The 17,028-nt window shown below is 43.4% G+C and overlaps 1 protein-coding gene across 1 annotated transcript in view; it reads left to right on the top strand.

Moving 5' to 3' along the window:
• The first annotated feature begins 1,306 nt into the window (after positions 1–1,306).
• LOC144542306 (protein-tyrosine kinase 6-like) overlaps positions 1,307–17,028 on the top strand; it is a 16,991-nt gene continuing 1,269 nt past the window's right edge. The window contains exons 1-8 of the mRNA XM_078288171.1: positions 1,307–1,771; positions 5,681–5,802; positions 8,241–8,401; positions 8,896–9,061; positions 11,893–12,054; positions 12,878–13,059; positions 13,696–13,849; positions 16,410–17,028. The exon at positions 16,410–17,028 is cut by the window's right edge and continues 1,269 nt beyond it. Of these exons, the coding sequence (XP_078144297.1) occupies positions 1,404–1,771; positions 5,681–5,802; positions 8,241–8,401; positions 8,896–9,061; positions 11,893–12,054; positions 12,878–13,059; positions 13,696–13,849; positions 16,410–16,600 (1,506 nt within the window). The 5' untranslated portion in view covers positions 1,307–1,403 and the 3' untranslated portion in view covers positions 16,601–17,028. The remainder of the gene's footprint in view (positions 1,772–5,680; positions 5,803–8,240; positions 8,402–8,895; positions 9,062–11,892; positions 12,055–12,877; positions 13,060–13,695; positions 13,850–16,409) is intronic.

Below are 17,028 nucleotides of genomic sequence, written 5' to 3'. Positions count from 1 at the left end.
TTCCTGATCAGAGAGCTGTTAGGGACTGTAAAACGCCTCTGTGCCGGCTTCTGACTTTACACTTCCATCTGATTCTAGAACCTCTTTGACATCTGATTCTAGAACCTAAACCAGTGGTTCCGATTCTAGGCTTCCTCATGGTTCTGATTCTAGACTTTCTCTTGGTTCTGATTCTAGAACCTCGATGGAAACTAATTCTAAAACCTGTTTGAGATCTGATTCTAGAACTTAATCTTGGTTCCGATTCTAGACTTTCTCTTGGTTCTGATTCTAAAACCTTGATGGAAACTAATTCTAAAACCTGTTTGAGATCTGATTCTAGAACTTAATCTTGGTTCCGATTCTAGACTTTCTCTTGGTTCTGATTCTAAAACCTCTCTCATATCTGAGTCCAGCATCTCTCGGCTGAATTCAGTATAAACCCTCTCTTGAGCTGTGATTTAGAACCTTTATAGTTCTAGAAGCTGTTTGTGTTCTGATTCTATAGAACCACAGGGGGGTGTGAGGACATTTTGGGGAGTCTGATTTTTGACCATAGAGACTCACCTGGTTCTGGTTCTCTCTGTGTGTACAGTACAAAGTTGTGTGTGTGCGTGTGTGTGTGTGTCGAAAGTATCCGGTCCAACTACAGTCTCTCTTTGCCAGAAAATATAGCAAGGCACTTTCACTGGAATTGCATAGGAACACTAAATCAGTGAGATATTATTCAGTAATCATATACATTTTATATTTTACATAATTTGCATTTCTTGAATTTCTTCAATTCTTGAGACCAAGATGGATAGATAGATAGATAGATAGATAGATAGATACTTTGTCCCTCTGAGAGGAAATCTGTTGTCACAGCCCGCACATGGAAACTGAATAACAGTAATACAAGAACATGGAAAACAAAAGAACATTAGAACAGAACAGTAATACCAGACATTAACTGTTCACAGCACATACTGGCACTACAAAAAATATATAAAAGTCTGTGTGTGTGTGTGTGTGTGTGTGTGTGTGTGTGTGTGAGAGAGAGAGAGAGAGAGAGAGAGAGAGAGAGAGAGAGAGAGAGAGAGAGAGAGAGTGAGAGTGAGAGAGAGACTGACAGTGCAAGAGATTTATGACGCACTGTGGATCATAGGCGGGGTTCCCATGCCATTCATTATTACTTTTCACACTCTTGGCACACAAGGAAGTTGCTGCATGCCCTCGCGCTTAGCTGTCAGTTCAACAGCAGTTTCAGCAGAACAAACCAGCAGCAGCAGCAGCAGCAGCGGCGGCGGCAGCTTTTGTGGAAAAGCGTTCCGCAGATTCCTGTCGCTCTCCATCCTCTACCTGTCCGACAGGTGTAGTCGGCTGTCAGCGCGCACACAGGCAGCGGGGGAAGGCGGCTTGCAGGGTGCCGTTCATGATCATCTATGGGTGAATCTCTGCGGAAAGCTTGCCCGTGTCTGGAAGCGCTATGGCAGAGGCTTTTCGGCGACAAGAAGGCCGGAGGAGGAGGAGGAGGAGGAGGAGGAGGAGGTGACGGCGGGAGAGCACCGAGCCCGTCGCCGCCCCAGAAGGTGGAGAAGCCCGGGGAGAACTCCATCTACACGGCGCTGTGGTCGTTCGAGGCCCGGCACCCGGACGAGCTGTCGTTCCGGCAGGGGGATCTGTTCAATGTGATCAGCCGCACCGGGGACTGGTGGACCGCGCGCAAGATAGACCAGAACGGGCGCGTGTTGAACGACGGGATCGTGCCCAATAATTACCTGGCGAGGGGAGAGTCCGTGGACGCGCAATCGTGAGTGGTGGACTTTTTCTTTGTGTGTGTGTGTGTGTGTGTGTGTGTGTGTGTGTGTGTGTGTGTGTGTGTGTGTGTGTGTGTGTGTGTGTGTGTGTGTAACTAGCTGTGTTTGTCTTATGATTGCTTGTTATAAGCTGTATAACTTTATCATGAGTTAAAATTATGAGTTGAAAGAACATCTTACCAAGCGTTCACTGAACTGGCCATATTAAAGTTTATTAAGAAACATTTTTAGCTTATTAGCAGCAGTCTTCCCAGCATGCAGTTTGAGTTAAACTTTGAGTTAACTCTCCAGAAACCCTTTCTTCCTTGTTGTTGTTTGGATAAAGTTACAGTTGTTATCTATGTATGTCCAGTGAGTCATAGCGCAACTTCTGATATAACAAAAAAGAAGAATATCCTGATAACCTTAATAAAAATTAATGGTAGCACTTTATAGTAAACAAATTACAGGGTGATAACTGTGTAATTACATAGAAATGATCAGAATGTAACTGGCAGTTTCTGGTAATAACAAGTAACTATTTGTAATTATACTGCCAGTCTTTCCTGGTGATAATGAGTAATTATTATGATAACTGCATTCATGTACCAAATTGTGCAATCATTACTTTGGAAACATTTGCTTAACGTTCTTTTCCGTCTCTCTTAAATGGAACTTCCATATCCTGTTTTCAACTCCAGCGACCAGCTTCAATTCCCAAATCATGTGAAGAGGTTTTCTTCTATGAGTGCAGTTTTCCGTTTTAGCGAAAGTGTTTCTTATTTAACCATAACAAAAACCCTAAACATATCCTTAACCCAAAGCTTAACCAAAGTTGTTTTACTTGCCTAAACTTAAGTGAACCTTTTCCACGTGACGAACAGGAGAAAATGGCGCGTCCAGTTCATGCCACTGTCACATAATTGTGTTCATGGTGGAAAATCTTCACATAATTTGTGTCCACAACAGAGAATCTGCCTTTCAGAGTTCATGCTCATTTCACAAAATGTTATGAGACTGGGTTGCCTCCTCTTGTGTTTGCATTAGTGCAGTCAGCTGCTTACTTTCAGCTGCTCACTTTTTGTCACATGATATAATAATTTAGCAACAAATGAACAACTGACACCAAAACCTCCTCACTGGTGAAAGAGTAAATAACAGTGGAATGCATCTCATCAATTTGTGGATTCAGCAAATAAACAGTCATGTCAGCATGACTAGAAATTATCTGATAAGTTGACTTGGTGAGCTTTACTACATTAGAAAAACTACTTTGACCTTTGACCTAACTATTCAGCGCTATGTCAGTCAACAATTTTAAGGCAGTGAGGAAACTTCTGTTTCTGCCTTAATATTTTTTGTGTCTTAGAGCATCATACTGCAGTGGGTCCAGATTTGATCTCTTAGTTTTTAATGATCATGATTCTACTGACTCTGTGATGGAGAGCAAAATTTGTTTGGAAGCCATATCCAATCACACAGAAATTTTGTCTATTTATATAAGTCTGTTTTGATGTTTTGGGGGGAAAATTATATTAGATGCAGAGATTTTGCCAAACCTTTCCACATTCCTCTGCTATTTATCTTTCTCCCTCTCTCTCCAAGCGATTACACAATCTCAACCTTTGACTTCAAATCAAATCAAACGAGAGAGAGAGAGTGGCTGTATCTTATTTATGATAGTGCAGAATACAGCCTCTCTCTCTCTCTCTCTCTCTCTCTCTCTCTCTCCCTCTCTCCCCACACTGAAGTGTAAATAAAGCTGTGAGAAATGTCAGTAATGTCTCTTATATAATGTCAATCTCATGTCTGTCTGTTAGCAGTGATGCAAGCTGGGACGTAAACGCTGTGTGCGAATCAGCCTCGCCACTTCTTGTTTTGCCCTTCTCTCTCTCTGTTTATTGCTTCAACAGAATGGGAAGTGTGTAATGTGTGTAATGTGTGTAATATGTGGTTGTTCTCACAAGTCAACAGGTGCTGGAGAGCTGCGATTCACACTTTGTTAATTATAGTGTTGCATCTTTCTTTCTTTTTATTGGTAGTATTAACTGTACTATAGGTCTAATAGCAGTAGCAGCAGTCCTAGATACAGTAATAGTAGTAGTAGTAGCAGTAGTAGTAGCAGTAGTAGTAGCAGTAGCAGTAGTAGTAGTAGTAGTAGTAGCAGTAGTAGTAGCAGTAGTAGCAGTAGTAGTAGCAGTAGCAGTAGTAGCAATAGTAGTAGCAGTAGTAGTAGCAGTAGCAGTAGCAGTAGTAGCAGTAGTAGTAGCAGTAGTAGCAATAGTAGTAGCAGTAGCAGTAGTAGTAGCAGTAGTAGCAATAGTAGTAGCAGTAGCAGTAGTAGTAGCAGTAGTAGCAGTAGTAGTAGCAGTAGCAGTAGTAGCAGTAGTAGTAGCAGTAGCAGTAGTAGTAGCAGTAGTAGCAGTAGTAGTAGCAGTAGTAGTAGCAGTAGTAGCAATAGTAGTAGCAGTAATAGCAGTAGTAGTAGCAGTAGTAGCAGTAGTAGTAGCAGTAGTAGTCGCAGTAGTAGTAGGCTAGTAGCAGTAGTAGTTGCAGTTACTTTCTTGATGCCACAGTGTAAAATTCCTTTATCAATTAATCAATACTCCAAACATCAAACAAAGCACAATGAAGACCGACAGACAGAACAACAGACTCTCTGTGAGAAAACATGAGGAACATGAAGTTTGAGCCAAGACATCTGATTGGTCAGACACCTTCCAGCTGCTCAAACCTCGCTAAGCTTTACTGATCACTGTGACAGCTATGTATTTTGTACTGCTTTGAAGAAAACTTTTCAGACAGTGCACACTGGAACCTGTAAGCAATAAGAGGATCTTATCAGTTCTTATGAACTGGGATTATGGGTACTTTCTTATCATCCGGGTATTGCATCACCATCATACCCATAACCGCAGTTAAGAGCACATTCTTGGATTTATTATTATTATTGCTTTAGTAAGTTGCAGTAAGTAATTATGCTGCTGGGAAGCCACAATAAGAGGCTGGTCAGGTCCAAGTCAGATAGGTTCAGTCTCATTGCACTACATAGTTAGCTTTAGTTTAATTTTGTTTAGTTTAGTTTAGTTTAGTTTAGTAATGACCACTAGAAATCAGGTTTAACAACTTTCAGTATCTTTCTCTGAAGTTAATGCAATACCAAAAATAAGATTAGTTTTAGTGCTCACACTTGGGTTGTTTGAGTCTACTTCAGTGCCAACTGGTTGGGGTTTTCCACTTAAGACAATCTATCCAGTGCCAACACAAGTTTAGATGTCACAGATAAGACGTTACAAGAAGTTTGATATCCTTTTCTGTGATTATCCACTGACTTGGCACTACCTGAATTGTCCTGTTGCAATAAATCCTGCTCATCTGGTGCTCCATGCAAGATAACATGCAAGAGTTTTCCCAAGGGGATCAATAAAGTGCTATCTTATAACACAAAGACTTGTAAATACTGTTGGTTCTACCCAGGTTTGTTTTGTTCTACAACCCTCACTAGAACCAAAACTGGGTCCAAAACAGGGAGGATATGAAACCTAAACCCAAATCACCGCTAAAATCCACTGATACAGGAAAAAAACAAAAACAGGCAAAATGCAGAGATTCATTGGGATTACAGTTTTATGAATAAGATTGGCTCGGGTTCTTGTCTTTGAAATACATTTTATTTTAATGCCCAAGCTCTATCCCTTTCTGTTAAACCTTCCTTCAGTTTCAAATGGTATGAAGGACAGACAAACCAAAATATTTTTTGGCAACTGACTACATACTGGTTATACTGGTCAATATTTCAGAAATGTGAGTAATTCAAATAGTTATTTTGGTTATTATGGGGCCTGTTTGATTTGAAACTTTTGAAACTCCCAAACCACACAACCATTTACTAATGTTTAATATCACTTGCTGTGTTGATCCAGATGGTATTTTGGGAAGATGAACCGCTTCGAGGCCCAAAGCCACCTGCTGGGCCCAGACAACGCAGAGGGAGCGTTCCTCATCCGCCTCAGTGAGAAAGACGGCGTGGGATACGTGCTTTCAGGTAAGACAGAGAGGGGGAGGGTTGATGGAGGAAGCAAAAAAAAACGAGGGCGAGAGAGATACGGTTACATAGGGGAGCGAGGGAAGAGGGAGTTGAATCTCAGATTGAAAACAGCACTGGATACATCAGGTAAGAAAGGGAGGGATGGAGGGAGAAATGTGTAAAGAGTAAGCAGAATGGAGTTTTAGTTTCCCTGGAGGCAGAGCTGCTCTGGAGGCAGAAATAATCTCATTGGCTGAGTTAAACCTCAGTGGGCGGAGCCAAAGAACCACAGGGTTTCTGGCTAAGTAACGTTAAACTGAAGCCAAGAGAAAAAGGCAAGAGATAAGAGAGGAGGAAGCTAATGTTATGAAGCCTAGCGCTCTGCTGCTAACTGAAAAAAACATTCTAAGTTATCTAGGTTAGCTAGTTAGCTAGCTGACCTTCAAGTTCAAACTAGCCACACTAGCCTATAACTATCTTGGTAAGCTAGTTAGCTAGTTGCTGACCTTCAACATCATGAATGCCATGGTCATGAATGAATGAAATAAAGCAGCCATTGCAATTAATATTTTTATTGATATTTATATTTATTTATATTTATTTGCTATTCACGTTTGCCAGTTAGCTAACTTGCTACTGTCTCTGAAAAGCTGTGGTTCTTTGGCTCCGCCCACTGACGTCTACAGTGTCAGCATCATTAGACTTGATTAGAATTAAAATTTCTGTGGTCAAAGTGAAGCCAGCAGTCTGGGACATCGGCCACAAGCCAACGGGCAAAATTTGCCTACTTGTCGGACGGACTAAGTGCAGTGTGACACAGAAAAAGACAAGAGAAAAGGCAGGAAAAGGAATAAAACTCTGATACTGTGGTACTACGCCACACTCACACGGACAGACCCAGTGTGAGTGTGGTGACTCACAAAATTGAGGAGGACAGGGTTAGGTAAAATGTGGGGTTAAAGGGGTACGGCTCCAAAATGTATAGTATGGCTGTAACATCTACTTTTCTCAAGACTAAACAACCAAAAGCTGAGTAGGATTATCCCTCCTGTCTGTGAGGGCGAACAGTGTGTCTCCTGTAACTCTGTATGGACCAGCCTCTCCTGGCAGTGATGGAGGAAAATGCAGGACGGTACTTGTAGTAAATTGTGGGGTAAAAGGCTCCAAAATGTACAGTATGGGTATAGAAAACACTGTACTCAAGACTAAACAACAACACACTGTGCAGGATCATCCCCCCTGTCCCATATAGACCGGCCTCTCCTGGCAGAGATACAGCAAAAACATTCAGGTCAGACAACGTATTATGCAAAATGTTTTGCACTGAATTTTGCGAAGAAAATTCCCCCCTCCCTTCTCTCGATGCCTGTCCACATGTGATTACAATCACAACTTAGGCATTTAGCCGATGCCCTTTTATAGAGCGGCAGCACAAGCGTAACCGTAGAAAATGTCAGTATTTGTGTATCCCATCATTTAAGAGCAAAAGTGACAACAGCAGAATGCAAAACATTGCCAAGAAAGGGACAGAAGATGACTAAATCCTTTCTCCTGGTCCCCGCCTCGCTCCATTTACTCCCTCTTTCAACACACCCTACAACAGTGGTTTCCAAAGTGGGGACCGGGAACCACCAGGGGGCCTTGAGGGGGATCCAAGGGGGCCTCAGCAAAATGAGAAATATGGGCTTCAGTCTAATTTTACTCAGCCAGAAAAACCGTGATTCTTTGGATCCGCCCTTTGAGGTTTAAAGGAAGTTCGGCAATTTTGGACCTATATATAATCTGTCTCTTCCATCCCTGTAGTTGTTGGACCCACAGACAATATTGTCTCCACAGTCAGCTGTCCGCTGCCTCTTGCTGCTAACAATGAGTCCAAACTGTCAAAATATCTCCAAAAAAGCCGTTTGTGGCTCCACACGAGAGTTGAGAAGAAACATGACTCCATTAAAGCACTTTCACTAATCAGGAAATCACAGAACTATTTTTCTCTGCCGCAGCACAGACCGCTGTGGGGTGAAAGGCGGTTCCTGGCGGAGTGATCTAGTTCTGGACGGTCAGGTCAGATTGTAAACAGTAGAGTTCAGTAGAAGACAAGTGGAAACGGTGCGGTGCCGCTGCTTTCCGGGTCGTGTAGGTCGGTCGCTCTCTGGATCGTTTTCACAGACTGGATGTTTTGGAGCTCGCTGCTTCAACTGACAGCTGACTGGAGACAATACTGTCTGTGGGTCCAACAACTACAGGGATGAAGAGAGGAATTATATATAGGTACAAAATCGCCAAACTTGTCCTTTAACTGAACCATGAGCAGCTCTACCTCCAAGAAATGTTTGCATAACTAAAACTTCAATCTGCACGCTCTCATCTTCCCAATTTTTGTGCGAGTCATTGTTTGACCACTTGTTGTGGACCTGTGTGTGTGTGTGTGTGTTTCTGACTTGGTGTGTATCTTTCTCCAGTGAAGTCGGACAGTCGGGTGAAGCACTACAAGATCCTCCAGGCGGAAAATGATTTCTATGTGGAGCTGAACCAACATTTCACCTCTCTGATCGACCTGGTGGAGCACTACTGCACCAACAGCCTCAACACCACAGGCAGGCTGCGAGAGGCCTGCAAGAGGGTAGGGTGTGTGTGTGTGTGTGTGTGTGAGTGTGTGGGTGTGTGTGTGTGTGTGAGTGTGTGGGTGTGACTGTGAGGTTGCAGCTGATTCTGTCTGCGTTTCTATCTTTTTGCTTCTTCCTCTCTTGTTTCTTCTTCCTCTTCTTTCTGGGTAAGTGAAAAGAAGAAAAGGAAGTGTGGACAGTCACACTAAGCCCGCAGTGATGTCTAAAAGGGAATACACACGCAAATGCAATGGTTATGGCATTGCACAGCTGTGTGCATGCGTGTGTGTGTGTGTGTGGGTGTGTGTGTGCGTGTGTGTGTGTGTGTGTGTGCATCACATGCATTGCAGCTGTACTGACACCTGAACCCACAAATTGTTTGGGAAATCCTGTAACACTGATGCAGGATGGATGTAGGGTGTGGGGAGTACTGCTGCATAGGTGCATTCATAACTAAAAGTGTGTGTCTGTATGTGTGTGTGTGTGTGTGTGTGTGTGTGTCATCCACCAGACGGAGCCCCAGCCCACAGACTTGTCCCACTCCACAGTGGATGAGTGGGAGCTTCCTAAAGAGGAGTTCAGCCTGGAGGAGCAGCTGGGCACCGGGTATTTTGCCGATGTGCACCGGGGCCGCTGGAAGAACCGCATCAACGTCGCCATCAAGATCATCAAAGGCGGTAATTCTTCACCTCTTTTTCAGCGATACCCAGCTTCATACTCATACCTCATAGAGTTACACACAATAACACCTGGAACAGTCTGTTATAGAGGTTTTACCAGCTGTGTCACAAATCTCCCAGCAGCCACGTCTGACACCAACATGGAGGTCAATCGGAGAATTGGCTATGTGCAAATAATGTCTAAATTTCTAATTTAACAACTAGAAAAACAGAGATACCTGAAAAGAATTGTTGTGGTGTGGCTGTAGGTCAATGTTATACCTAAAAGTAGATTTGTTTCCAACAGTAAACTGTCTTGTCTTTAGCCCTAGTCTCTACTCCAAAACACTCTGAGTTGTAGCTTGAGAAGAGTCAGCTCAGTTAACCTGAACAAACTGTTAGCTAGCTAACTAGCCAGCAGGCTCATTTAGCAAAGCACCCAGTGTTAATGTTAATGTGAAGATGAAACTATTAGCTACTGCTACATGTAATGCTAGCTTCTACTTGATACCTTAGCTAGTGTGCTAATCAGATGTGTTAACAAGACAGTGATGGTTGGCTGACCAGATACTATGGTTAGCTAGCTAACAAGCTGACAAATCTATTTAATTTACAAAAGCCTCAATCAGAGGTTTTTCAGCATATCATTTATGCCCTAATTGAATAGTAATACTTACAGATGGAAACTGAGTTTCCAATGTAGCTCAAAAAATACAGATGTGCATTGTCAACACCATGTTAGACCAGGTTTGAGTGAAACTGGGTGAGGTTTAACTGGTAAAGACAGAATTAGAATGGATAGAGGAGGTATTCTGTTTTGGCAGGAAAACAAAGAGCGTTATGTAATGTGTGAGTGAGTGAGACAGTTCAACAGAACCGCCGCTGTGTTGTACAATATTCAGTGAAATTTGACCTTGGTCATGTTGAGTCGTCAGCTTTCTGAGTCTCATGTATTTTGCCCACACTAATCTGTCAGTATTACTGAAATAATCACAATAAATAACACTTCATTCCAGACAGTCCAATCAAATAAATGTGTGTCACGCCTCACATATAAAGTATGACTGCTGATTGGAAGCATGAAGCAAAGCCACAAAAAACTACTTTCTGACAAGTAGGTCATTTACTGTAGCTGAGCCAACTGTATGACTCATGAAATGAATGATACACTACTCATCTTCTAAAGAGGAAGTCAATGGGTCATGCTTCTCATCTCTGCCAGGTATCGCTGTGTGAAACTAATAACTAATAACTTCAACTCTCTTCCGTTTGTGTGTGTGTGAGTCAGTGGATGATTCTAGATATCATTCATGCTTCAAAGTGTAATTCCAGTGGGGGGTCATGACCAGTCAGTGATCAACATTGGCTGTCTGTTTTACCAATAATAAACCCAGCACTCGCTTGCATTCATTTTTTATCTTTAATCTTCTATTAGACTGAAAATTATACTTGTAATATAAAGGAAAGTAGGGCAGAGATATTGTGGGAGGTGAGCATGCTGGAAAAGGTACCAAGATGTGATATTGTTTTAAAAAACAGTCACTAATACTGCAAGTTGCATGTAACCCAATCAAAGATGCCTTTATTTTCCATGCTATAGCATTAAGATCAATTATGTCTGTTACTGTTGAGTCCCAGTTTCCACTGTCATTCTTAGTTTTCCACTCGTATGAATGTAACAAAGCAACTTCTATTCTGCAAATCTACAAATATGCTGCCCATCCTGTCAGCCTGTTAACACTACCAAGGCTGAGTAATATTCGTATAGCAGCAAGGTAGGGCTGAAACTACATACCTGAAATCATCATACAACCTCAGTCTGTAGTGGAGTGGGAAGAAGCTGATCAGTCATAGCTGATGAAAACTTCATCTACAAAATATGCTGCCCATCTTGTCCCGTGAAGACTAATCTGCATCTGTGAGCATCACTGTGTGGTAATAATCATAATTATTATCTTGTAAGGTTTAGGCTACATACCAGCAGTCATCCTACACATACCTGAGATGTTTCATCCTTTTGTTGCTCTGTAACAACAGGATAATAAAGAGACAGCATGGTTGGTTTAGGAGTGACACCTCAGGTCATGAGTGCTTATCAGTCCCTTAAATATATTTTTATTAGAATGCTATAAAATGATTGTAACAAGCAAACCCGTGTGTCTCAAACAGTGTACTGGTGTTGCATCCAGCCCTATCAGGGTGGCTTATATTTTGTACAATACACAGTGGCTCTATCATTAGCTCCATAAGCCTCATAGGAAACAAGGCATAGCACTCAGATACAATATCATCTTGCTATTATCAATAGTTCTATTCCAAACTGCGACATATCAATTGGAAAAAAATGCTTGCCTGAAGTTTACCACTCAATTTTCCTAAAATTCAGAGGATCCTTTCTACAAAAATGTTATCATTTTGTTGACCAAGGACTTAAGTTGCTATCCTTTTAGAAAACAATAACAACAACTACCAGGACCAGTGGCAGCTTTTCTATCTGTGACAGGCTGCTAAAATTTGGGAATTTTTCTTTAAATTTAGGATCACGGGTTTCTCTTATCTTGTCATATTTTGAGAACAGAAAGTGTATTTCTGCCTCTATTTCCATGACGTTGCAGTACTTGCAGAGCCTGACTAAATGTCTTGAATGTCTTCCTTTTACAATTTCCAAGTTATCATCCCCAAGTCTATATTTACTAAGAATCTTTGGCCAATTTAATTTCTCTGTTAAGTGTTTGATAGAACTGAAGTTTATTCTGTTTTTAAAATGTTGTTATTTCGTTACTCTCTCTCTCTTCCTCTCTTTCTGTCTCTCTCTGTCTCTCCCTCTCTTTCGGTCTCTCTCTCTCCAGACTCTGAGCTGAATCACGGTGATTTCCAGAGGGAAGTCCAGATGTTGAAGAGTCTCCGTCATCGTCACCTCATCTCTCTGTTCGCTGTCTGCACCGCCTCCTCCCCCTACTACATCATCACCGAACTCATGGAGAAAGGCAGCCTGCTCAACTTCCTCAGAGGTGAAACTGTGTGTGTGTGTGTGTGTGTGTGTGTGTGTGTGTGTGTGGGTGTGTGTTTGTTTGTGTGTGTCTGTCTGTCTGTCATTCTAAAACCCTTGAATTCTAATTCTAGAACCTACTTTGGTTGCAATCCTAAAATATTTTTCAGCTCTTATTCTGGATTTTTTTATGTGCTTTGATTCTAGAACTTTGTTGGGTCATATTTTAGAACCCATTTCAGTTTTGATTCTAGAACCATTGTGGGTTCTGATTCTAGACCCTCTCTGGGTGCTGGTTCTGGTGCCTTGTTGGGTTCTGATTCTAGAACTTCTTGGTTTTGATTCCATATATGACTTAGATTGAAAGTGATGAGATTTGTTCCAGCAGACGACTGAATTTAAATTCTGTTTTCTGAATTTGTATGGAATGATTGAATTTATTGAAGTTGAAACTGATTATAGAAATCAAACTCATGATGCTCTTACCAAGTTTTTATCCTATTAAAACCATATTGCATTGAAAAGTCCTAGATATTTAGTTTTCTTTAAGATATTAAATTGATACTGGACTGGATTTGTTCTGACTTGACTTGCTGGTCTACATTTAGACTTGAGACTTGACATTAATGACATGGACTTGACTTGGTGTTCCACATTTAGACTTGAGACTTGTGCCTCAAGAATTGAGACTGACTTGGGACTCAACGCTCGACTAACACAAATGTGTGTTGTCCCACAGAAGACACACAGATCCTTTTTTTAGTGTGTGATTTCTGATTCTAAAACTTCTCTTGAACCGTCCTGTGCTGGAGTCCTGGGTTTTAAAACGTTTGTTTGTACCTCAGGTCCAGAGGGACAGCATCTACAGCCGGTGTCTCTCATCGACATGGCTGCCCAGGTGGCTGATGGGATGTCGTACCTGGAGGAGAAGAACAGCATTCACAGAGACCTGGCAGCTCGCAACGTCCTGGTGGGAGAAAACTACATCTGCAAGGTGGCCGACTTCGGACTGGCGAGGGTTATCAAGGTAGGGAGGGAGGATCTGTGTCTTTTTGTGTCTTTTTAAGTGAAATCAAACATGCAGTTTGCTGTGCTGTTATCATAGAAGGATGCTTTGCCCAACGACAGCTCTTTCAAACCTAAGACTCAGAAATTAAGGAAAACAAAAGACCATCGCTAATCGTAGCTGTGGTTTAGTCTCGGTAGGTGGCAGAAACCACGGCTAGTGGTTTTGTTTACAACTTTGATTAGTAGGTAGCTAACAACTTGTTTGGGTATGCTGTCTAGAAATGGTGTGTTGCAAAAAACTTTGATTTGTTCCCACTGAATTGTTAGACACAAGAAGCTGTTTCAGTTCCTCTTTACTTGCTCCAACAAATAACATACACTATTTGGTAAGGGAGCATGTCTTTGTAGCCAAGTTTCAACAGACCAAAAACACACTATGCAAATATAATGCCAGGAAAAATGCAAATTAATGAGTTTATCACCTTGATTATAATTTTGGTGACTACAGGCTCTTGATACCCATACCCAAAATACCCAGGCAGGAACAGGCCACAGAAGAATGACCACAAGAACATGGAAGCAGTGATTGGCTTCAGGCTGCTCCTTTCTCTCATTTTCACTTTCCCTCCCTCCCTTCGTTCCTTCGTCCACCCAGGAGCCGTTCTACATCACAGCAGATAAGAAGATTCCCTACAAGTGGTGCGCTCCGGAGGCCATCAGCCACGGACGCTTCTCCAACAAGTCGGACGTCTGGTCCTTTGGGATCTTGCTCTATGAGATTATCACCTATGGAGGAGTTCCTTACCCTGGTTAGTTGGTTGGTTGGTTGATTGACTAATTGATTGACTTGTGTCTATGTTTTCTGGTGTACATCAAGTACAAGTGTCATTTTCAGCACTTCTGGGAATGTATTTGGGATAATGCTTATCTTGCATTACTTTTCAACACGGCAACTGTTAATAGGAACACATCTTGTGTTAAAGGGTAACTTCGGCATTTTTCAACTTGGACCCTATTTTCCCAACTTTTTGTGTCTAAGTAACTAATGGGGACAACAATTTTTGAAATTGGTCCAGTATTGAGCGAGATCGCGTCAGCTGGCAGCCGTGAAACGAGCTGCAGTGTAATCCGACGGGGCAAATCGCACCGTCAATGTACGTCCACTAAAAGTTCTTGTTTTTGCCACTGACAGGCTCAGATTGTTATTATAAGCGTCTGACAACATTATGGAAAGGACCCTACAGAGAAATGAAACGTTTTTCTTTACCTTTCGCTTGATCCGGTCTGTGTGTAACTTCCTGCAACAACTCAACTCTCGCGAGACTTGAGCGAGACTTGGTTACACACAGACCGGATCAAGCGAAAGGTAAAGAAAAACGTTTCATTTCTCTGTAGGGTCCTTTCCATAATGTTGTCAGACACTTATAATAACAATCTGAGCCTGTCAGTGGCAAAAACAAGCACTTTTAGTGGACGTACATTGACGGTGTGATTTGCCCCGTCGGATTACATTGCAGCCCGTTTTGCGGCTGCCGGCTGAAGCGATCTCGCTCAATACTGGACCAATTTCAAAAATTGTTGTCCCCTTTAGTCACTTAGACACAAAAAGATGGGAAAATAGGGTCCAGGTTGAAAAATACCGAAGTTACCCTTTAACGTGTTGTTCCTCACACTTGATATTGAAAAGTAAGACAAACTATACTTAGTGATGTGCTGAAATTGCTACATCAAAGGTGATTGTGAAATCAAAGAATACCAAGTCGATAGTTGTGTCCTTGTGGAGACCGATCTTGTCTTGGAGAGAACGAACTTCTCAAGAACCCGAGAACAGAGAACATCTTTACAGTTTGAGCTGGACTGTATACCTGAGGTCACGCCATCAGTTAAGACACACAGCCATTTATTTTCCAAGCTGATTCTACCGGTTCTGTACTGTATAGACTATAGCGCTGTTTGTTTTGATGCACCATTCTTGCAATGGATCTTGGGTCTTCCCAGTCGTTCTCTCATCAGCCTAGTCACCATCTGATGCATCCTCGGTTGGGAAGTAAACTTATAAGATTTTTATCCATCCTCCGCCCTCCCTCCTCAGTGTTCTTCAGTTTTGGAATCGTGCTTACGTGTTACGATAGATATTATGTCAAACACATTGTGGAGGACACAAGCACGCATATTGAGAAAGACCCTAAGTGTGTCCGCTCTAGATAGGCCATGGTAATCAAATGTTTGATCTCTCTTCTTCACCACTTCCCTTCCTCTCGTCCCTCCTCTTTTTCCCCTCTGTACCTCCCTCTATCCCTCTTCTCCCTCCATCCCTCCTCTCCCTCTGTCCCTCTTCTCCCTTCATCCCTCCTCTCCCTCTATCCCTCTTCTCTCTCCATCCCTCCTCTCCCTCTGTCCCTCTTCTCCCTCTGTCCCTCTTCTCTCTCCATCCCTCCTCTGCCTCTGTCCCTCTTCTCCCTCCATCCCTCCTCTCCCTCTGTCCTTCTTCTCCCTCCGTCCCTCTTCTCCCTCCGTCCCTCTTCTCTCTCCATCCCTCTTCTCCCTCGTCCCTCTTTTCTCTCCATCCCTCCTCTGCCTCCGTCCCTCTTCTCCCTCATCCCTCCTCTCTCTCTGTCCCTCTTCTCCCTCCATCCCTCCTCTTCCTCCATCTCTCTTCTGCCTCTGTCCCTCTTCTCCCTCTGTCCCTCTTCTCTCTCCATCCCTCCTCTGCCTCCGTCCCTCTTCTCCCTCCGTCCCTCTTCTCTCTCCATCCCTCTTCTGCCTCCGTCCCTCTTCTCCCTCCGTCCCTCTTTTCCCTCCATCCCTCCTCTGCCTCCGTCCCTCTTCTCCCTCCATCCCTCCTCTCCCTCTGTCCCTCTTCTCCCTCTATCCCTCCTCTCCCTCTGTCCCTCTTCTCCCTCTGTCCCTCTTCTCTCTCCATCCCTCTTCTCCCTCCGTCCCTCTTTTCTCTCCATCCCTCCTCTGCCTCCGTCCCTCTTCGCCCTCCATCCCTCCTCTCTCTCTGTCCCTCTTCTCCCTCCATCCCTCCTCTGCCTCCATCTCTCTTCTGCCTCTGTCCCTCTTCTCCCTCCATCCCTCCTCTCTCTCTGTCCCTCTTCTCCCTCCGTCCCTCTTCTCCCTCCGTCCCTCTTCTCCATCCCTCTTCTGCCTCCGTCCCTCTTCTCCCTCCGTCCCTCTTTTCCCTCCATCCCTCCTCTGCCTCCGTCCCTCTTCTCCCTCCATCCCTCTGTCCCTCTTCTCCCTCCATCCCTCTGTCCCTCTTCTCCCTCCATCCCTCTGTCCCTCTTCTCCCTCTATCCCTCTTCTCTCTCCATCCCTCCTCTCCCTCTGTCCCTCTTTTCCCTCCATCTCCTCTCTCTCCCTCAGCCTACAGCAACCAAGAAGTGTACCAGCAGGTAACCAATGGATACAGGATGCCACCTCCGCCCAAATGTCCTGACTTCCTCTACGACATCATGTTGGAATGTTGGAGCAGCGAGGCAGCCGATAGGCCGGACTTCAAGAACCTCAGGGTCCGATTGGACAGCTGTTCCTACGAGCTGGAGCAGCAGCTATGACTCCCTGCAGTACACACACAAGGCCACAGAGGGGCAGCAGAGACACAGAGTCTGTACAGATCAGCGCTTGCTGAACCTTTTCTTTCTGAGGACCCACATTTTTAAAAACAGTTTTTCCCCACAAACCGAATCGGATTTTGCAGGTTCAGTTTTGTGTGTTTGTAGCCTGTGAAACTGCAAGCCCAGTGTGTTTTATTCAGTCTACATCGCAGGTAGGTGGGAAGGAATTGGCAACACAAAGTAGCCAATAGGTTTGGAGGTTTGGATACCAATTTCTTATAAGAATAATTGGGGGCCCTTAATTAGATTTCCTTGACCAACTTTTGGGACCTGAACCTATGCTTGAAAACCACTTTTACATAGAAGATAGAGATTCCAGACTGTTTAATGCAAAAGGAAAGTGTGGAGAGAGGACCTTGACAGCATTA

This window comes from Centroberyx gerrardi, chromosome 14, assembly GCF_048128805.1.
Source record: "Centroberyx gerrardi isolate f3 chromosome 14, fCenGer3.hap1.cur.20231027, whole genome shotgun sequence".
NCBI classification, from domain to species: Eukaryota; Metazoa; Chordata; class Actinopteri; order Beryciformes; family Berycidae; genus Centroberyx; species Centroberyx gerrardi.
The sequence above is the reverse complement of the archived record's forward strand: the minus strand, read 5'-3'. Positions and strand labels throughout refer to the sequence as shown.